The 23,307-nt window shown below is 37.6% G+C and overlaps 1 protein-coding gene across 1 annotated transcript in view; it reads left to right on the top strand.

Annotated features, from left to right (window-relative positions):
* Positions 1-23,307, top strand: part of LOC121323590 (aryl hydrocarbon receptor-like) — a 110,792-nt gene that overhangs the window by 2,364 nt on the left and 85,121 nt on the right. Inside the window, exon 2 of the mRNA XM_041264730.1 lies at positions 22,674-22,861. Coding sequence (XP_041120664.1) covers positions 22,674-22,861 — 188 coding nt within the window. The remainder of the gene's footprint in view (positions 1-22,673; positions 22,862-23,307) is intronic.

Genomic DNA, 23,307 nt, shown 5'->3' with positions numbered 1-23,307 from the left:
AACTATGGGGAGAAATGTAGTAAGAAAAATACACAATCCTCTTGGCTTGAAGACTGTTCACTTAGGCAAAAAAAATAAATAAATAAAAGTTTAAAGAGAAAAAACTACGTAATTTGGTATTAAGAAACGACTTATGAAATATGTGTATAAATGACAGAAATCAGTTCAGAAAAGATTTCTAAAAACCTCAAAACCAGCAGATTTATGAGTCTCGCTCTTGTTAGCCATTGCTAATACCAAACACCTGAAGTCTGCCTTGTAGTAGCTAGGCTTATTATTCAATTGACAATTATTTAATTAGCACATTTCTGTTTTTGTGTTTTTTATTCAGTGCATAATTAAGCATATCTTTTTTATTTTCTTCAATTTAATTTTTTTTTTTTCAGAAGATAGTTAGCTATACTGGGAACAATTCCAATTTCAGAAGTCGTGTATATAAAGTTTCAATAAAACACTTTTTAAGTAGACACATACAATATTATGATTCATTTTCCTAAAACTGCACTACAACCATGGAAGGGATTGAGGACAAGTAAGAAACTGCAACCTTTAACTTAAGAAACCTTTAACTACATTACAGTAGTATAATATTGTAGTGATCTTGGTTCTCGCAAGCAGGAGCCTCAGACAGGGCGAGGCAATCTACACACAGGCGGAGGGCAGGTGCGAACCCGGGACTTCTCGCAGTAAAGCATAGTGCCGATACCGCTGTACAAAAGAGCCAGCTACATTGCAAGGAGCATATAGCCCTGCTGCTGCCTTTCCCCGTGCACGCTACAATATTAAAGGCCTTTGATAAGGATACCACACTGTTAGTGTCCTTTTCACAGGGATCTGTATACTGCCCCGTGTAACTGTTGGTTATTTGTTCCTCTTATCATTTCCAGACCTCACTTCTGTGAAAATCTGTCCTGCTCATTTCCCAGGCTCATTCTAATTCATAGCCAGTGAGCGAGCAAGGAAGCACTTACAGTAATTGCATTCATAGCCTAGAAGGCATTCAGTAAATAGAAGTGGAATTCTTAAAAGTAATCTCTATGGGCTATTGCATGAGGGTGGCCTGCTAGCTTGTAGGGTCTGCTACCCTGCAAGCAGGTGCTGCATCAGTGTACTTTATGTAGTACGTGGGGGCTTGAAATGGTCCCATTCACACATTTCCAGAGGTTTTTAATTTCATCCTGAGTGTGGTTCATTCAGAAGTATATTTCAAAGCATTGTCAAGTTGACATAACAGCAGACATATGTTGCTTGATATTTTAGCAGAAAACATTTCCTTTAGAATTTTCAGTGTTTTTTAAAAATATATTATTGAAGAAATGCCAAAAGCTCACTGTTGTACTTATGCAAAAAGAGATCTGATGAACACAGTCATAGGGAGAGCAGGGGTTGGTTACTGAGAGATTTGGCCATTGGTGTAGCAGTTGGAGCCCTCAGAAACAGGCAGCTGCAGATATACACTGCTTTGAATTAGTTTCAGGATGGTAGATTTTATGACCAAACGTTTTTCTGGCATGCCCTGGAGCACCTGCTTTGTGTCATCACTACATGAATTCAAATTAATTGAGAGCGTTGTAAAAAGCAGTGAGGGTGTAGAAAAGGTATCCATCATAGCAGTGACATTTGGTAGGTATAGTTGCCACATGATGAGCTCCATTTTGTCACAACATTCACTTTGACTCCCATAAGGTGATGTTCAATTAATTTAATAAATTGTGGATGCAGAGCACCCGCTATGGGTCACAGTGAAGAGTTTGCATTATAGTTTTCTATATTATGAGCACACACTCTGTACTGAACTTGTGTAACAACTCTATCAAGCATTTGCACTTTGCTGTTTACATTTTATTTTACAAAGTTAATTAACCGTGTATTACATGTATGGGTCTCAACAGCGCATCCTGTGCTCTTTCTGTGCCATTACCAAATTTGTCGTGTTTATCACATTGTCGTTGCCAGAAATTACTGTTTCTCTCGGATTTTAAAGGAGTTTGTGAGTTGGGGCTTTGCAAAGATGAATAGAGGATGTCACTGGCAATATAAACCACTTAAACCTCTCTGATAAGCTTTGGCTTAGTCCCAATGAATATACATAAATATTTTGACATCTGTAAAGTGCTATTTAAAGTTAAGTTATGGGCAAGCCACTTTTATATCCACAAATCGTTGGCTTAAAAAAGTCATCAGCTTTTAGGATTAAACCCTATTGAAATGTCTGAGCCGATGACATTAGGGCTGGGACCAAATCAAAACTTTGACAACCCGCTAATTGCAATTAACAAAACTGTATTTAATAGTGTTTTCTTTTTATGAATAGAAGAAATAAGATACTTACAAAAAAAAGAAAATGCTATTAAGTATAGTTTTGTTAAGCAATTAGTGGGTTGTCAAAGGTTTGATTTGGTCCCAGCCTAGGTCAGTATCAGTCAGTGTGCTACATGTCATTCCTCACACTGCTACCGAAATAATTCCATAAATCTGACCTGTCCTGCACTTCCATTATCTGCACACTGTAGGCCTTGCAGTTTTGACAGAAACACATGTTATAAGAAGCTTGTCTCTTCATTTTAAAATATGATTTCTTGTACAACATTAAGTTAAGAAAGGAAATCTGTTACACGTGCACTTCCTAAGTCTTTTCACCTCAGCAGTGTCATCTGGGCCACAGCATGTTACTGGCTGAAATCGTGTCAGTCATTTGAAGAAGTGGCTAGTTAGTTAGCGGCAGAAAATAAGATTTTGAAGTGGTGGGGGACAATTTCACCCTCCAGAGCAAATGATCAAGGAAGCACACATTTGATACCTGTAATGCAAATGGAAAGGCACAACAAATACGACTCATGGAATATTTTATTAGCTACAGTCACTTAAAACAGTAAGTCAGAATTCTGTTGATTCCAGGTTTATTTTCAACATGACCCAGACGCAGTCCATATAACCTGCAGAGTGGTGGTGTCAGGATGTGGGGTGCTAGTTGTGTTGCAAAGGGGTGCATTTATAGTACAGTGCTGTCATGCTAAATGGTCTGTACCACTTTAAAGTTATAATGAAGAAGGGGCTTGCAATAAATGTGATATGTTCATATAATTCATTTTTTGTTGTCCGCAAAAGTCCCCTACCGTTTAGCTCAATTGAGTGGACCTCATCGGCGTTACAGGGAAAAATGCTAGACACGTTTGGTAATGTCTCAGCTAAAGATAAAACTATAAAAAAAACTTGGTGAACTGGGGTGAACCAATACCAGACATACTCTGGCCCCAGACACTTTTATGAAACAGTGTCAATGTTTAGTAACAAAATGAATTGACACCCAGTAATAGACAGGAAATGGAAAATACCTGCCTTATGTTGCACACTCTTGACTGAACAATTTCGTATGGTTAACAAAAGGAACCTCTGACTTACTTTATGGAAAGTTTCTAGTCTGGTACAGCATTTAAAAAGCCTGTTACCTGTTTAGTATATTATTATATGTGTTATTATTATTATTATTATTATTATTATTATTATTATTATTATTATTATTATTAGTGTAAAGCGTATAGTGTATAGTGTAAACAGGCTGAGAGACAGTTTATGAGTTTCATAGTGATGTATTCAAAATTTTTTGTATGGAGGACTTTCATAGTAATTCGTATGGGTTTATGACAATAAGGATAGTTGTGGCTTATTTTGCCATACAGTTCTCCTGTCATGGTAATTGCTCTATCCCTTATTCTAACTCCAGAGTAACTACAGTGACTTTCATTTCTGTTATATTTGGCTCCCTGAGTAGCTCACCTGGTAAAGGCTCACACCATCTGGGGAGGGCAGGTTCACATCCTGGCTGTATGAAGGTGACCATCTTCCTCGAGGGTTCCATTGGAAGCGTTGCATTGACTCCAGTGGATTATGGAGGCAAAACTGGCTCATCAGACTTATAGCAGTCCCTTCTGGCCAGGCGCCTGGTGAGCCCAGAGACCTGCAGGGCCGGTCTTTGTCCACAAAGGGGAGGTAGCTTGCCCGCTGTAAAGCACCTGGGTGTAAAGAGGCGGTTGGCTTGGCTGTGATCAGGATGCCCACTGACCTTCGGTTCACCTGAGCTGCTGTGGGGGTTGAAGCAGTGAGGGAACATAACTGGACATTTTAAATTGGGTGTGGAAACATGACTTAAATAATTGGGCATACAAAAGCATAGGGCCCATGTAGCATAGTCATTTAAACACCAACAAGGAAGTTGAAATGTAAACACAGTGCCAGTGCTCCTTCACAGTAACTAAGAGTCCAGAAAACAGAAAGCAGATTACATCTTAATGAAGCCACAGCAGCCGTCTCGAGTGTGTCATTTATAACTAATAATATATGCAAGTACTGTGCCGGGAAACACAGTTTATAGACTCTAGACGGCCAGAAAAAAAACGCTTGTTCGTCCCTACACTACAAACAAGAGGTTGAAATACTGTAAGAAAAGCATGGAATGAAAAGGCACTTGAGAAAAGAGACAGTACTGGGTTGGTTCTGAAAAGGCTGGGTTGGTTCCTAGTAGAGATGCTGGTCAAATAAAAAGAAAAAAAGCTGCTCTTGTTTTCTGTTTTTACATCAAGCATTTACCATTCTGAATTGATATGAGTCATGCTTCTTTATGACTGTCACACAAAGAATCCGCATCAGATTTTTCAGAACTCACCAGTGTCAGTAATTACTGTTAGGTGATTTTTGGTCATATTTACCCCCTTTAGAAAGACAACATTACATAAGCAACTGATACTCTCAATAACTAAAGAAGGTTCTTACCACTTCTGGCATAAGCATTTCTTGAGATTAACCAAAAATGTGACACCTCCACTAAGTCTGCATAGTTCAAGGATATGCATCCCACATTTTTGTTATCCTGCACAGGAACTGCCATAAACTACCGTTACACGGAGACACTTACCGGCCTCTGCTGGGGATGCATGTCTGCTGGAGGTATATGTTTGAATAACTGCCTATCTGTATGATTAAAGAACTGCATATTGAATTGGGATGAAACCTGGTCTGAATATACAGTGGCTCTCAAAAGTATTCACCCCCCCTTGGACTTTTCCACGTTTTATTGCAACATGGAATCAGAATGGATTTAATTAGGAGTTTTTGCCACTGATCAACACAAAAAAGTCCATAATGTCAAAGTGAAAAATAAAACTACAAATTGTTTTAAATTAATTACAAATATAAAACAGAAAATAATTGACTGCATATGTTAATTATGTACATTTTGTCATTGCTCTTTAAAGGCATTTACATTTAAAAATGATTTTAATGTATGTCATTTAAATGGGTATTTTATCTGCTATTTCTCTAAATAGTTTTTTATATTTGTGGCAGGATGAAAGCCCTACTGCTGTAAGTAGTGTGCGTGTGTGTGGGAATGTAAGGTCCTTGCCAGCAATCACAGGTGTGGCCATTCCCAAATTAGGTAACTGAGTGCTAGTTGGGGAGTGGCCACATGTATAAAAAAAGAAGCAACATCCTTTTTTTGTTGGAAGAGTTTGTGCTGTGAGTTTTGAACTGTAGTGAAGGCAGCAGCCAATCCTACAAGTGTGTTGTTCATTTGCTTGAACTGTTTGTTTTGGCCCGCGTGCCCTGTTTGTTTCTTTTGTGTTTAATAAAGTGCGCAACAGTGCTTTAAAACTGAACTTTCTTTCTCTGAGTCTAATTTCTGGCGGAAACCGGCGCTAGCCTGTCATAATATTATACATTGTTTTGTTAGGTTTATCTGAAACGTGCTTTGAGGCTATTTATTGTGAAAGGCACTATATAAAACATTGATTAATTGTTGGAAAAAGATTTATCAAATTAATTCTCTTTTAAGCCTGTTGTTCTGGTTTGGTTATTAGCCTACCTGATGCGTCGTAAATTAGTAACTTTCTCATGGGTGCCAAATGAGGTTGTCAGAAATGCTTGTGGTGATGGCTTGTTGTCAACTCCAACTTTCTTCTGTGTGACGTTTGTACCGTTGCTGTACAACATCCACAATGACGCAGCAGCAACTCTCAATCTGTTATTCAATGCACCTGTGCACAAAAGAAGAATCCCAGAAAGAATTCAAAGGGCCTTGCTGTATGTTCAAAGCATTTACTCCAGTCTTTGATTTACAGCTGTTTTTAATTTATATTAAACGCCAACCAAACAGCTAATAAATACAATTAAAGTTCACATAAGCGCTTTCAATGTGGTTGTTTCTTAGTGTTGGAACATTAAGATGAATAAAAATTAGTCAAAGACTGGATGCTTTGAAAATATGACCCAAGTCTGTTAATTCCAGGAATTGTGGGGCCCTGATCACAACGATTTAACTTGTGAATTCTATTTTTTAAAAATCTCAATTTGATATGAATGGAACTTTTATAGATGGTTAAGTTATTTATCATAAAAAAAGACAACATTGTATAAGTCGCACGATGTATAAGTGCCCCCCACTTTTTGAGACAACAAAGCACCTAAAATTAGGCCTATGTTTTTGCTCAACATTAATAGTAAAGGGCAATTCATAACTCATGTTTTGAAATAAGGATTCTGCAATATTTTATTTCATTTTTTATGTAACACAGCATTCCATTTTTTTATTATTAATTTATTAATTTATTTTTTACTCAAAACCAAAAAACTCAGAGTCACTTTTGCTGTCTTCAAACACAGCAAGACCTGCCTCTGTAAGGTTATCATCATAGATATTTTCCATGTCATCCTCACTGTGTGAATCTGTCTCGGACATGTCATGTCATCCTTTGTACCATCCAGCTGATTTGAAATACATGCCATCTTAAAAGCCTTTACGATCAATTCTGGTGGGATGTCTTCCCAAGAGTCTTTTACCTAGGTACAGACTGTACTTAGTTCTGGTTGCCTAAGGTCTCAGTTTGTGGTAAAAGTTTGCTCACCTTGAGATACAACAAGAACACGTCCATGACACCAAATTAAGTATTATAAGGGTTATTTTATTTGTTCATACTTTTAGAAAAAACAACAAACGGATCGCAGGTCCTTTATCATGGCTTCACATAGGAAATCTGCCAAAATGGGGGGGTTCTTTTTTATTTTTTAATAGCCCTCTGACACTGTTAGTCACAAATGTAAACAAATGAGCTGCAGTGCGAATACAAAGCAGTGTTTATAAGGTGTGTAACAACTGTTTTTGATGAAAAAGTAATTTAGCCTTACTAAACAAATGCAAACTTTTTTAAAACTTGTTTTTAATATATAAAAACCCTCTTTCAACATTTAGCAGTTTACATAACATTAACCGTATATTTTGATATTAGAAAAGTATGTTTTATATCATTTACTGTATATTTACCCCAGCGGCAGTCATTTTGCCGTTTTTTGGTTTTAAAATGTAATTTTCTCCAGTCGTGTAACACATATGGGGCTGGACGTTCATGTATCTTTCTGTTGTATGTATTAAATATTCTCACAAAGCATGAAACGTGGGAGTGAAGAAATAAAGGACATATATTACATTATACCTAAAAGCCCTAGGAGCAGTCACATTGACGGCCACACAGAAAACAATTGTATTTTGGTTGTACAGAACAGAATTCTACTTTTATTATTTTTATTTTCCAGTTCGCCATGTGTTTAGCTGTAATTCAGGGACACAAAACTCACGCCCCGTGGGCTGCATGCGGCCTGATTATTCATTCCATTTCACACGTGTATATATATCGGAAATATTTCTTTAAACTTTGTTGACTTGCTTCTTCAAAATTTTCGCATAAAAAGCAGCATACCATTTTAATTCGTACTACGGAGGCTACTTGCTTCTCATCAGCTTGTTTTCAACTAATTTCATGTGTATTTCTCTTCTTTCTTAAATGCACAAACCCGCTACATTGAAAGAGCCCATTCCTAAGTTAACATAGGAGGCTTGTTGCTAGGGAAGTGACTTCACTGCCCTGTGACTTTTGGCTACATTGCTGCTAGTATAATTGAATAACTCAAATAAACTAAAATAAAAACCACTTAAGCAAGTAGATATTTAATTTGCTTTGTGTTATTGTGCAATACATGTGTATATGATAGCAGTACGATGTTAATGCTTTGTTTTTAATTGTTTTGTATATTTTGTTTGTGATGTGTGTCGTGCAGTACGAAATAAAATTAACAGTAATTCTAAGGGAAATTGCCTATTTGTATATGCATATGTATATTGCAGCTAAGGTGATAAATTTTTAGTAATGTGCGGCCCACCATACACATTAGGTTAAACTAGTTTTCTGGATGTGCAGCCCTTGATAAAAGTTTGGTTGCACACCTTTGGTGTAATTAGATTAGTCTCTACTCTCTGTCTGAGTGAATGACTGACAGTCTATTCTTTTTCAATCATCCTTTGCAAAGGCTGGCGTCTGCTTGCCAGTTGTACTGTTTTGGTCAGTCAATTAGCATTGGGACTAGTGAAAATAAATACCAGAGACCGTGGAGTTTTACAATGCAAGAAAATATGGAGTTGATGTTGTGGATCAGATGGCACAGAACTATTCCGCTAAAGCTGGCTCCCCACGGTGGTCTGTTCAGGTTTTTACAATGTATTGGACCTAGCAGCCATCAACTCCTGGGTACTTTACAAAGAATGCATGGAGGACCCGCGTCTGCTAAATGCATTTAGTTAACATTCAAGGTGACTAAGGGGTTGTTGGGATTTTTATGCAAGAAAATACACTGAAAGAAAACAGCACTATACAGCAAGCAGTTCAGAAATCCTGCTACAATGTCAACACGAAATGTGCTGCCTGTAAGTGTAAAAAGTGGTCAAAATGATGGACTGAATGGACTAACACTTCCTAAAACACAGAGTAACTATGAGGCACACATATATACAGAACAGTTCTGAATTCCGTGTGCTGACTGCCACTTACTCACGAGTGCTTTTTACTGCATATAATTCATTATATCTTAATATTTTGGCAGTATACATTTTTTTTTGTTTGGTTTCAAAGAATAGATGTAAAGAAATGTTTTAAAGCTATAAAATTGAAAGGTCACCTTATTGCTTTTTGTCTGTAAACCCTTTCCTTAGCTGTACCTGAATTCTGTGTTAGTGGTACGCAGTAGTACAGAGGAGTCATCTAATCGGGTGATGATATAATGTTTTTGAAAGCTATAGGAAAGCACCGTTTAATAAGCTGGCTGTCCAGAGATTCTTGGGCGGGACTGTTTTTTTATCATTGGCGGGAAATAACCTGTGCATTCAGTGTGCAGACTACAGGGAGAGAAAGGCAGCATGACGTTAAAGAACGCACACATTCAAACAACCAGGAGCGCAAAGAAGCCTGGACCAGTAAGGTACCTTATTACTAATTAGATTAAATAATGTTACTCTGTATTTCTTGACGTTCATTAGTCAGAATTTGGTAATCAGAGTCAATATGGAGGCCAGGGTTACCACATTTCATTGCCATTTGGGTATGAGCTACTCTCAAAGCTCCACTGTGCACAGTTTTTTTTTTTTTTTTTTGTAATTTACTCCTCTGCAGGATACGATTTCTGAGCATCTATATTCAAATAAAATTACGAACCCTAATGGAGGCACATTTACATTATTGGTTTTCATAGATTTTAGCTTGTCTGAGTTGTTGATGTAAATTAATTCTAGGGACGCCCATAGATACAGTACGTTTTTCTCGTGGCTTAGTGCTGGGTGGTGCACAGTAAAAAGAATGGCAACAATAATACAGTCATTTTCTGACAGGACGAGATTAGACAGAATTAAATTGAATTGTGACAGCACAGGCCAGCTGACGGATACCGGCGGCAATGATGGACAGGCTTACAGGCAACTTTTGCCGTAAATTTGAGAGGCATTGTAGCAAGTGGCAGTGCCACTGGTTATTTCACGCCCTGTAAAAACACGGCGTGCTTTTCTTTAGTATGGAACAATACACCATATCATTTTTTTAAAAAGTGAAAACAATACTTTTCTATAATGAATGGAAGTGCACAAGAGGTAAGCTATATTTAATTATTTCATTAACTCCTCTAAACATTAATTTATACACAGTAAGCATTACTTGCAGCCAGCAATCTAACAACAAAAATAAGTTACATTTTAATTTATTTGTATAGAACGAGTGGAATAGCAGTTTAAGTCAGGCTCTTTTCGGCATTACTTTTTCTTCTCAGCTGTAAAAAAAGAACAGCCAGTCCGGGCCCCCCGGAATGTACGGGCGCGGGACAAAATTCCTGGTTACCCCCTGGTGGGCGGCACTGGTTCCAGTACCTGGAATAATGAGCGTATTTTATTTCACCAAAAATAGGTCCACAGCTGTGGTAGTGATTGATGGACTGTGTGTTATAAGGAAATAACCCAAGCAGAGACAGAGCCTGCATGAAAGAACTGCGCCTCAAACAGTGGGGGAGGAATAACAGAACCCAAAACAAGTTCTCACTTGCCAGGCAAAGCTGACATGTTGCAGTATGCTATACAGTTTTAAGCAGTTTACCTATACTGGATTTTAATTCATATTATTGCTAAAATAAGCTCATCCACCAATATTCAAGGATGGCACCTTCATTTTTTTCCTTTGAATAACAATGTAAGACATGACAAAACACTGGCTATTCTAGTTAATTATGTGAAAAGTCAGTTTGTAAAGTGTTAGTGTTCATTTAACAACACAGTCCTACAGTTACTTCAAGGCCACTAGATCCCCCAGATCAGTTCTATGAATCTGTGATTGATCCCTGTGGCTTTTATTTTGCATGCCTAAATTAAACATTTTTCGATTAATCACCCTGGTGAGTCTGAAATTTTATATTATATTACTATCTCCTGCATACAATTGTATCTGGAGGCTTTTGTGAAGAGTACATTTTTGTATCTCTTGCTCGAAGTGCATATTATATTACTTTGTATAATAATGTGCACATGCATACTTTTATTAGTATTGAAAGGCTTTTATATTAATAGTTGTCCCTTGCTTTTGAATACTACAGAGTTTTCAATGCATCTGTTCCTGTTGATTAGGACCTCACATAAACAACATTTATCTTTCTCACATATCACAATATCTGATTTTCATGATCCTTGATAACTGTCCAAGAGCATTCCCGAGACATTATATGCTTCCCCTGTCATTATCAGAAATCAAGCAGGCTGAAGTAGTGTGTTTCTGTAGTTACACAAACTGTCTAGCATTCTTACACTAACCGTAACACACTGGGTAAGGAGTCAAGAGGGTGCCAGACACTGCACATAGGCTATCACAACAAGCACTAGCAGCAGTAGCAGGGAGCCGTTACTATTTTTAGATGTGTTTTTTTTGGGGGGGGGGCGGGGGTACTTTCAGATGTTTTGGTAGCTCAAACAACGTTTTAAAACAAATCCAGAAGAAAAAAAAAATACAACAAGGTGTTGCAGGTAATAGCTATACCTAAAGGACACGTGGAGTGTGTTCACTTTTTCACCTGTAAAAACCTTGGTTTCTCTGATTTTACCATTTAGCACTTCAGATCACCATGTAACCATGCAATAACATTGTATTAGAAAATGTCCTTTATCCTGAATGGTCAATACAAAGGCCTTAATCTCTGGTAAAGGAAATTGAATATAATGTTTAAACATATACTATGTTTAATCACAAATCAGTGCTTGATGAAAGAAAGTCTCTGTTCTGTTCTGCTTCATAGTCAAGTGGAAGACTAGTGTGGTCCAGTGGTTAAAGTCCAGTGCATATAACCAGAAGGTCACTGGTTTAAATCCCACCTCTCTGCTACTCACTGTGTGACCCTGAGCAAGTCACTTAACCTCCTTGTGCTCCATCCTGCAGATGAGATGTTAAATCAATGTCCTATTGTAAGTGACTGCATATAATGCACAGCTCACAGCCTATAAAGTGCTTTGTTGTGGTGGTCCATTATGAAAGGTGCTATATAAATATATTATTAATATTACTTTATACAATTTTGGTTAGAAGGCAGCATGATTGTGAAAACCACATATGACTGGAGACATTCATATATTCACACACACACACACACACACACACACACACACACACACACACACACACGGTATTCCATTGGTTTGTATATGTCTGTGCTGGTATCTTTTGAAAACAAGCCCTGACAGCCCCTATACATTAGACAAAATATTTACAGAGTAAACTTCTGCTACAACCATAATTCATTTATTATTAATAGTGTTTTAATTAAATTCTACCAAATCATGTTTTTATTTACAATGTAGGGAACATACTGTGTCGCACAACTACTTATATTGAAAACATGTACAGTATTATCTTTCCCCTTCATTGTAGATAAATATATGATTTGGTATAATTGAATGAAAACGCTATTAAGAATAAAGGAGTCATGGTTATCAGCAGTAAATATTTTGTCTAATAGTTTAAAAGTACAAAGCTTATGAGGATGTTGGGGCTTGTTTTCAAAAGATATCGGCACAGACATTATATACAAACCAATGGAATACCTTTCTCTGTGTGTGTGTGTGTGTGTGTGTGTGTGTGTGTGTGTGTGTGTGTGTGTGTGTGTGTGTGTGTGTGTGTGTGTGTGTGTGTGTGTGTGTGTGTGTGTGTGTGTGTGTGTGTGTGTGTGTGTGTGTGTGTGTGTGTGTGTGTGTGTGTGTGTGTGTGTGTGTGTGTGTGTGTGTGTGTGTGTGTGTGTGTGTGTGTGTGTGTGTGTGTGTGTGTGTGTGTGTGTGTGTGTGTGTGTGTGTGTGTGTGTGTGTGTGTGTGTGTGTGTGTGTGTGTGTGTGTGTGTGTGTGTGTGTGTGTGTGTGTGTGTGTGTGTGTGTGTGTGTGTGTGTGTGTGTGTGTGTGTGTGTGTGTGTATGTGTGTGTGTGTATTTTAATAGAGAGAGAATACATGCATGTGTTGTCTCCAGTCAAATGACTGAGTGCAATGAAGTCATTGGTTGCTGACTGAGACTTGCGACACTCTAACCAATGATATTGCAAAATATGAAACATGTTTATGATAGATATGCCGATCCTTGAAAAATCACACCACAAAGCATAACACACTGCCTGATGCGATTGAAAGATCATGTCGCTATTGATTGCATCGTGCAGTGTGTCCAGGGCTTAAGAGGCAAGTAAAGCTCCTGAACTTACTGTGTAGTCAAAAACACCTGACACAGACTTCTTAAAAGAATACAGTTATTTGAGTCATTGCAATAAAAACCCTTATGCATTTCGACCACAGTGAATGTGAATTGGACTTTTGCAGTTTCCTCTTGCCTTTCCTGTGGTTATACTATGCATTTAAATGTGAAGCTACTTCCTTTTAAAATATCTGAATTGAACCTACAAGCTACATTTGAATCTCAGTCTCTGTTGTGTGTTGGTGTGTAGAACTGTTAAAATTATTTTGATCCCTGTGACAATTTGCCTACTACATCTTAAATCTGAAAAAAAGTTCAGTTGAAGGATGTTTTTTTATCTTTTCATTCAATAAGAAAATAAATCAAAATGGAACCTGTAGCTTCTGCAGGTATATCTCCATGGCAATTACGTGTTGCTTATGTTATATAAATAATTAAGCATCAAAGTAAACATTTTCCAGCTCAGGTTTCTATTTTATAGGTGGAACAGGAACACTCCAATCTGTAAGAGAGTGAATGAGACTCTGTCATTGAGACGCATGCTTAAACACATCAAACAACTCCTCAGACAGACTTGCTGAGCCAGTTATGCAAACTTCCAACCCTAAAGAGACTCAAGGGCTGCTGGTAAAATTCAGGGACTTACGTGGGCTAAGTGTTTGGGTATTTACCTGTTAGGACGAGAAAGCGTACAATGAGAAGTTCCATTTTTTTTGTTTTTCTTTATTATTTTTCTCCCCAATTTGGAATGCCCAATTATTATTAATTCACTGGTCGCTGGTGCGTGGTGAACTGTTCCTTGCTGACCTAAGCCCTCCTTACCTGGGCAGCACTCAGCCAATTGCGTGCAGCCACCTAGGAACCCCCAGTCATGGTTAGCAGTGACATAGCCTGGATTTGCGGAGCACCTTTACTGGATGCACCACTCGAGAGCCCCCAGAAGTTCCATTTTAAAAGTGTCTTTGCAAAGTCAAGCATTGGAATCCTTATAGTGGCAATACAGTAAAAACTTGCTATTAAGGACACATAAGAGAATAACCAAATGTGGTCTTAGTATGGAAGTTGGTCTTACTACTGAAGGTTTGCCAGATTTGTAAAGAGTAATTTTGAGGTGAAAATATTGAGACGACCTTAATGATTTAACTGTATTTCTTTAAATGTATTAATTTTTACTTAAAAACTGTGAAAGACCCATTGAAATGATCCATCATGTTTACAGGGGTGCCCGGGAGGTAGCAAGGGTCATTTTTATGTTTAATTACATATTACATGTAACTTACCAAACAATACAGTACCCCATTCACAGAACGGTTACAGAACACGAATCTGCACATCTGATTGAAACACTATTAGTTTCAGTATTATTCCCCATGACTAAAACTGAATTGCAACATGATTATTTTTATATTAGCATTTAGGATTATTATAATAATTATTACATAACACTATTAGCTGTACTTGTTGCGGAAGGAGATGTTTATCTTGAATGGAAGCCAGTTAGAGTGAAAAAGCCTTGATGTTGTCCGTTCTTTGTAAAGGGCAGCTCTGCAAATAGGGCATGAGCTTGCCCATAAAGATTGCCAACAATGATGCAATTCTTATTGGAGTACCCAAATGTACACTGATTAAAGAAACATTTAAAAGGACTTTTTTGTCCCAATGAGACCTCTGAAGGCCAAGCATTTTAATTCTGGTTAAAAATAATTTGTTGGCAGTACAGTCAAAGTTGTCTAAGGGGTGGTATACAGTGGCAACCTTTGATGGAGGGCTTGAATCCAGTCAGCCAGGTAACAAGTGACATGAACTTGGGGTTTCAACTTAGCTCTTAGTTTAAATGTAATCCACATCACACTATAATTCAACACAGTCTCTGCTTGGCCAGAGTTGAGGTGCGCTCTCTCTCTCTCTCTCTCTGGTTTGCAGACCTGTGAGGGGAAGCTGTCTTTTTAAATGCAAAACAGGTAGACATGCAAAACATAATATTCTAACTGATGTTTATACGACTTTCCTCTAAATACAGTTTAGCACCTTGTGTCACTTGTGGCCAAAGGTATGTTTTTTGTAGCAGTAACATAAAAATACATTTTGCATAACTGTTTTACAACTGTGATTGATTATTGTTAGTTGAAACTTTTGTATGTAATAGATTAGTGCTAATGTGTTGACAATGTAATGTTTGAGATATTCAAGGCCACATTATAATTTTTATGAATTACAAACTTAACTTTTATGAACTGTTGATAAGATGATTTAAATAAAACAAAAAAAACAGTGCATTATAGAGTATAGGGTATGTAAACAGATCTAGACAGCAGCTTCGCATATAAACCGAAAGCATGGGAAAGCAGAAAAGGCATTGTTAAACCCAGAGAGGTATGGCACAGCATATTAAAAAACATAGCATAGCATAGCAATGGGAAAAGCTTTAGGAAACCTGCAAGATTACTGTGCAGATTTACTGTGTTAAATTTTTATATGGGTTGCCTGGACTGACAGTCACAGTACATTTCCATGTTAAACTTCATGCTTTTTTTCCTTGTTTTGATTGTTACAGGGCAGAAATGATTAGTTAGCTGGATCTGAATATTTTACAATTGTTATTTGCATGGATAAATGTGCTCTTCACAAACTTTTGTATATGGATCATCTAGCACTTTCTGCAGTAATTTGCAATATTATTGATCAGATGACACATACTGTAAATCACCTCGTAATTCACAAATTAGAGCTTTTTTACCCCCAAAAATGCTGTGGCAGGCTAGTGTCACAGCCCAAGCTGTTACCAGCAGGAAGGAGACTCAGTGTCAAGAAGCTGCAGTTTCACTGTGTACGCACACCTTTATTTAACACTAGAACCGCTGTGGTTATACTCATACCTAAAACTGCTGCAGGCAGGCATTATGACGGTTGCATTTTAAACAACATCAATATTAAAATGAAAGACAAACTATCGGATACAACTCAAAGTTTTATTCAAGCACATCATATAAAACATCTGCACAGCTGAAATCCTGTATTTAAATGAACAATTAAACATAAAAGGGTTTATTTTCTAACTTACCACATGTAAAGCAGTACTTCAAAAAATTAAACACTATAATAAAATAAACATTTCAAAAGAAACTACTGTGTAAACAGGTGTGTGTACATACAAAACTGTAAAAATGAAAGGAGTTTTAAGTTTAAAACTAAAGTAACATGTTTTCTCTTGCGTGTGTCACTCGGTGCAGCAGCTAGAGCTTCGCAGTTTTCTGATCGGAGTGTTTCTGCCGAAGTGCTGTGGCTAGCTTCAAGATGAAATCTCTCCTACTGATGTTTTCTCCTGTGCATTCCTTATACAAAACAAAATAATTTATGGCTGCCAGGTCCAGTAGAGATAACAGGCTTGTATTTAAAAATAAAATAAAAACATGTATTGTTAAAGGCAGTCAAAATAACTGCTCTGGCGGTTCTAGATAGAGGGGATTATAACTTTTTAAAATTGATTTTCAAGTCCCATCAGGGTATTTAATACATGTATTTAGGAAAAATCAAGAACAGACAACTGCGTATCTTTCACACACACAGTAACTTTAATTTTAAATGTGAAAACCGTCAAAATGACTGCCATGGCGGTTCTAAAATTCATAAGGACCAAAACAAAAGGTTTACACAAGAACAATACTGGCTGGGTATTCCCCTTCATGATATCATTCAATAAACAGTATGTATACACACTCACCCACACTCACCTAAACACCCTTTCCCCACACAAAGGGTTTTGTCTCTTGTCCCTTTCACACAGACGAGTTATCACGGCTCAGAACTGGCACTGATGTAGCATTTTGGGAACGTGTGAATTGCCTATACCGTCACAGAGCCGTCATATTTTATGCAGTCTCTGAACCACCTCGCGAGGTGATTCAGAGACAGCACTGAACCGGCACTGAAACGCTATAGTGGGCATGGATTGAAAGTCAACATCTCATGTGACTGCATGTATACCAGACACGTTGGGTATTTTGTCGTTGGTGTTACAAGATCAAGAATGAGGTAGTAATTGGAGCCTGGAATAATTGAAAGAATTGTTAACTTTACGGGCTGACGAGGAAGGATGGTGCGTGATGCTGTAATTATGGCCGTTGCCAGTCAAACGATCTGATGACTGACTGGACATGACTCTTTGGCTGGGTGAAAGGGTTATGACGGTATTATACTGGCATAGATTGTGCAGTTTCGTGCTGTGTGAATGGGTATTTAAAAAAAAAAAAAAATTACTTCTCTAAGATGGCTCAGTAGCGGCATTTTTGTGTGAAATGGGCTTATATATGTGTGCCCCTGCCACATATGCCTGTAATAATAGTTTGACCAAGTTTTATTAGTATAATGTTCTTTCACATTGGCATAATAATTTTTAGTCACATGTACAATTTATTAAATGATTTATTTAATCAATACAAGGAAACCCACTTAATATCACTCCTGACCAGAATACAATGTGTAAATGGGGACAAGCTCTAGATAATATCTCCTTTGTAAATATAGCACTTAATATCCCTAATAAAAGTGTGTCCCTAGTACAAGTTTAGCCCTAATAAAAGTACAAAATTCTACTTTGCTGTGCTTTTACAATCTGAAACTTTTATGAGGGATCATTTACATTTTGCAGCTATACAGCTACTTTGGGAAATAGAAGCATGACATGGAGGATTTACATTTAAGTAGGTTGCTATACAGTATTTAAAGGTTCTACTGTAAGTAAGGTATGGCACCACACTATGTAATACAGAACACTGCAATGTGGATGTTTCCAGCTTTCTTATGTTTTTAATTATTACAATGTGTTGTACATGTACAGGGTAATAAACTGCACTGACAAGGAATGTTATTAATGAACAGACCTTGTACTTTGGAGGAGACCTAACATAGAGGTCCTATTGTAAGTGACTGCAGTAGCAGTTGTTGATGCATAGTTCACATACTGAAGGATGGAACTGCAGTTACAGTTGCAATCCATTCACACACAAATTATATTTTAGAACATTAATAAAGAAAAATTCCAAGCAGTTCATAACAAACAGCAAACAGTCTACTCATAAATAGAGCACCAGACATTATCAAATATGAATGGTTTATCCATATTCGACCTATTCAACCATGTCCAATTAGTAGACGTTCTGCCCCTAGTTCATACTATTATTGACAACAATAACACTGGCAGGACGAATGTCTTCTCTGCTGTAGCCACAGGTACAGGTGGGGGAGTCTCCATGGGTGTAATTAGCCAGTCAGGGTGGTTCAAGGCAGATCAAATAGATTAGCTCTTCTGAACTCAGAGACCAAATGAGGCACTCTTGCAATGAATCAGCAGCACTCTAAATACAAAAGGACCTTTCCGTTTTGTTTCAGCTTTTACAAAGGTAGAACGATACATTATTTCAACAAATAAAAGTCCAGACTCCCAGTCTGCTGTGGCAACCACAGTATAATCCTGTTGCAGTGCAAGGACTCAGGAGAGGGCAGTGTCTGGAAAAATATGGTTGGTACTTGATTATAAGGTTCAACAGGTATACCACATAGACAAGTGTTTAATAAAGGTAAAGTATGTGAGGTGAAATAAACACCCACATACACACTTTAAAATACGACCAAGGGTCCCTGAGTGGCTCACCCGGTAAAAGCTCAAATGTGTGGTGTGTAGGATCATATCCTGGCTGTGCAAAGTCACCAGACTTCACTGAGAAATCCAAAGGGAGGATCGCACTGGCTCTGGCGCGCCAGTGGGTTTGGTAGGCAAAACCGGCAGACTGTTTCTCCTTGTCACGCTACAGCCAACCCTGCTGGCCAGGTACCGGTGAGCTCAAGCGCACACCTGCAGGGCTGGCCTTTGTCCTCCGGAGGCCGGTAGCTCGCTAACATCTGCTGTTGAGCTCTTGGGTGTAGAAGAGGAAGCTGGCTCGGTCGTGGGATCAGAGGGCGACCACCAAACCTTCAGTTCTCATAAGCTGTGGGGGGAATCGCTGTGATGAGGGGACAAAATTATAGGACATTCCAAATTGGGTAGAAAATCAGGGGTAAAATAATTGGGCACACTAAATAATAACAAATAAAAATAAACAGCTAATTGTACTACTATTACTGTACTATGTACATTGTAGAGAAATGGTCCAGCAACTGGAGTAAGAGAGCTTTATAGCTGTAAATGAAGAATGATTGGGAGTAAGTAGAAGTTTGAATTAAGTGCTCAGTGACCGATGTATATAAAGTAAAAAGTAAAAATGTCAAGTGGGAATGACTGAGTGTATGAAATTATATCAAGCTTTGGTGAGAGAATTATCATATATATATATATATATAATCTATATATATTATATATATATATATATATATATATATATATCTGACTGACTTATATTGTATACCGTATAGAACATCTTGTAAAAATCCTTTCTTGGTATTACTGGACGAATGTCTTTGACCAAATACTGAAACTAAGGATATTATGACAGGGGAGGGTATACTGTTTTTTACATTGAACCGCGTAAATATCTTAAATCTGCTGTTTGATGCTAGTGACTGCCTTACATAACTAAATGTAACAAAAGTTTAATGCAGTATTCTCCAGGAAGCAAGCAAATTGTTCTCGTAGCCTAAATGTTCTCTAAGAAGGAGTTGACCACCAGACACACTATGAATCAATTAATAAATAAATATGTATTACTTGTCATGACGCACATGCATCAGCATATGAAATTAACAGAATAAGAGAAAAGCAATAGGCAAGTGTAAATAATAAAGTAACAAACTGTCATGAAGACAGCTGTAGTGGGTGACGTCAGACCAGGAACCAGGAAATAAACAACAGAGAGGTGGAGTTTTGGGGAAGCTGAGCGCTTGCTTGCACTCAACATTTAGTGAATGAACAGAAATAAAAAGGTTGTAACAAACAAAAACACGACACGGCACTTTTGCCAAATTAAAGAGACAAACCAAATTGACTACACAGACAAACACGGTGAGCTGATATTTTAACTATTATTATTATTATTATTATTATTATTATTATTATTATTATTATTATTATGACCTCCATCTCCAATCCCGTTCTCCACTCACCGAACACAACAACCGATTGATCATTCAATTGGAGTCGCGGTACAACTGCACGTGAATTAATAAAGTGCAATTCCCCATGCTCGCATATTATTACATTTTACTTGAACCTGAAGTGCTGTGCAATTCTCGTGCCTAAATACACATATACATTTTAAACACTTGTGTTACACAGACCCGTTTATATCCCGTGTACCAATGACTATACACCAACATTAACACACAACATACAACACAAAATACACACGGGCAGGGCACTTTGCCATACAAACAAACTAACTTTAATAAACTGTCAAACTAAATTAACAAAGCACCCCTACACACTTTAAAAAATCACAGCAGCAGCAGCTCTAGATAAATTATGAATACATGCACAGCATGATTTAACAGAATGGCGAAGCAACTCGCCAGAATAGGAAACACCAAATTGCTCAGCGACGTGTAGCGATGAGGTGCACTCGTGGAAATCATTACAAAAGGCAATGATAAATGACGGCGGGTCTGGAAAGATTGAATAAACCGTTTGAATTTAAGTTTGATGATGATGAATTATCAGGTTACAAAACAGTACTGTATTAGTTATGAACGAGTCGCTATCAGTTCCACAAAGACGTTCTTTTAAGCAAAGTTCCTGTTTCTTAGGCGGAGCATTTACAATGGGAAAAATCTGTTTCAGTACAAGGCTGTTCTCTTAGCCGAAGTGTTGTCTTAGAGGTGTTCCTGTACGCTGAGGCTACTGTGCGTGCAATTTTTTGCTTTGGAATTAAATAATTGTAATCTGGTTAAGTTTCAATTATGAACATGAACACTTATAAACATCACAGATGTTCATGGAGTATTTTCAATAGACAATCCAGTCTAATTCTGTGAGTTATATCTTAATGCGCTTTTCTTTGGTTTCTGTCCCATGATACTGTATAACCAACTCATTATAACACTGCATGCACTACATCATGAGTAATATGTACTAGACAACTGAAAGGTGTTGTAACTCAGGTTTTAAAAGTAGTCTCCTGTCTAACTGTCTTTAATACTTTAATTTTCACTACTCATTTCTTGAACCATTTTCTTCCATTTTCTAATGGGAGTTAAAGTCCCATCAAGCTGTCTTTGCTGGACTAGTTAAAACAAGATGACGCATTGCAGCAAACACCTTTGTGAGTGCTGTTCTTGTCCTCATAAAGGCATTGGCTCACATGTCTGGCTGCTTGGCTTTGTTTTGACACTTAAGAATATATGAGTTGAGTGAGAACATTTCTACATTGATTTAACACTTTGAAAAAACATTCAGAATGAAACTCATTTCAAATAAAAAGTTTATCGTTTAACTGCAAAATGAGTTTGTTTTTAATTAGTTGTAAATGTATACATCTGTATAAACTACAGGAGTTGTTATCTGTAGTATAAACTACAGCCTTAGTATTTGCAATTGTTTTGCTCCTCTGTAAGTTAATATGACTGGGCAGTGCCAACTGTAGCTAATAAACACAACATCTTCACTGACTTCAACTGAAAACAGCTGTACAAACCAAACATCAACATCAGCAGATTTCAAATTATTTTACTTTATGAGGAAGAAGAACATACATATTCAGATAAAATGTTACAACAATGAAAACAACAACAAGTTATATACAGTACATATTTAATATGAATGTGAAACCATACAAATTCATGTAATCATTTACTACTTATAACAAAGTCCACTCTCTGTACGTCTCTGTTTTTTGGTGACATTGATAAAACACATGAATGTGGTTATTCTGGGCAAAGTTCAGTGTGCTTGTCCAGTATTTGCAAACACCCAAAAAGGAGAATGATGTGGTCTCATTGTGTTGCTGTAGGCCATGATGTTCTGGGCTAAAGGTGTGCAGTCCCTTGTGGTCTGTCATATTGGTTTGTGTTGCTAACCTGGTTGCTAAGGTTCATACCACACAACACACTGATGATATGGACACCACACTTAAAATAAGGAAGATGTTAAAAAATGTAAAGTATTGGGCACAAAGATATAAGTGCAGTTTTGAATACAGTGTCACGTGCCAACTGAGTGCCTACAAACTTGAGCCCTCTTGGAACTTAAGCTGGGAGATTTTATGTATTACAAAATCCTTGTCAGAGATTTGTATAACTAATGAATTAGTCAGGTTTTGTGAGGGTCAGTCCATTTACTCTCGTGTGTGCGCAAAAACCAAAGATGCTGTATATAAAAATAATAAAAGAAGATAGTGAACAAAACTTTAAGGGCTGTTTTAAGGAATGTTTTTTGATTAATTAAATGAAATTTGCAGTTCACAAAACTGTTTTTTCAACTCTTACAGAAGGGTTTTACAGTTTTGTGAATCAGGCCCTACATACAATATGTCCGGTAGAAACTTTAGCTGTGTTTTACCTTAGAATCTATGATTTTGAAGATATGGATGAAATTGTTTTAAGATTATTACAATGTCTATATAAATATCTGTATTAATCAATAATTAATGTTTATTTATTTGTCCTGTAGCCCAAAGCCCCTGCCCACAGATGGAATCAAATCGAACCCGTCTAAGCGACATCGGGACAGGCTGAACTCTGAGCTGGACAAGCTGACCAGCCTGCTGCCTTTCTCGGAGGATGTGCGCGCCCGCCTCGACAAGCTGTCTGTGCTGCGGCTCAGTGTGGGCTATCTCAAAGTCAAGAGCTACTTCAATGGTAAGCACCCTGAGTCTGTGTCACGGTCAGTGCTGTGCGATGCACTGCTGTTATAGATTCTGTCCCCTGTTGGGGAGGTGAAATAAAGATAAAAGCTCTATAACCACAAATGTAGACAAGCTTGGCTCATTTGCATAGCGGTTAAGACGCTTGCTTGTGGTGTTCGAGGTCACCGGTTACACCTCTCCACTCCACATAGTGCTGCATGCCTGGAGAAGTGTATCATGGTAGTATCTAGAATTTTTAAGTCTTGATTTTTTATTGTGCTGAATGTTTTTCCCCACTAATAGTATTGTTAGCAGTAATCGTGTTTCTGACAATTATCCAAAGCTAAAAAGGATCAGCACCACTGCTTCCCGGATGTTTTGTTCCTCTATTATTCATACAGAGATTCTGTTAGGGGTTGTGAGCCACATAATAAAAGTAGGCAATGGAATATTACTTCA

The sequence above is a fragment of the Polyodon spathula genome, chromosome 11, assembly GCF_017654505.1.
Source record: "Polyodon spathula isolate WHYD16114869_AA chromosome 11, ASM1765450v1, whole genome shotgun sequence".
Lineage (NCBI taxonomy): Eukaryota > Metazoa > Chordata > Actinopteri > Acipenseriformes > Polyodontidae > Polyodon > Polyodon spathula.
Note: the sequence above shows the minus strand (reverse complement) of the source record. Positions and strands in the feature narration are given on the sequence as shown.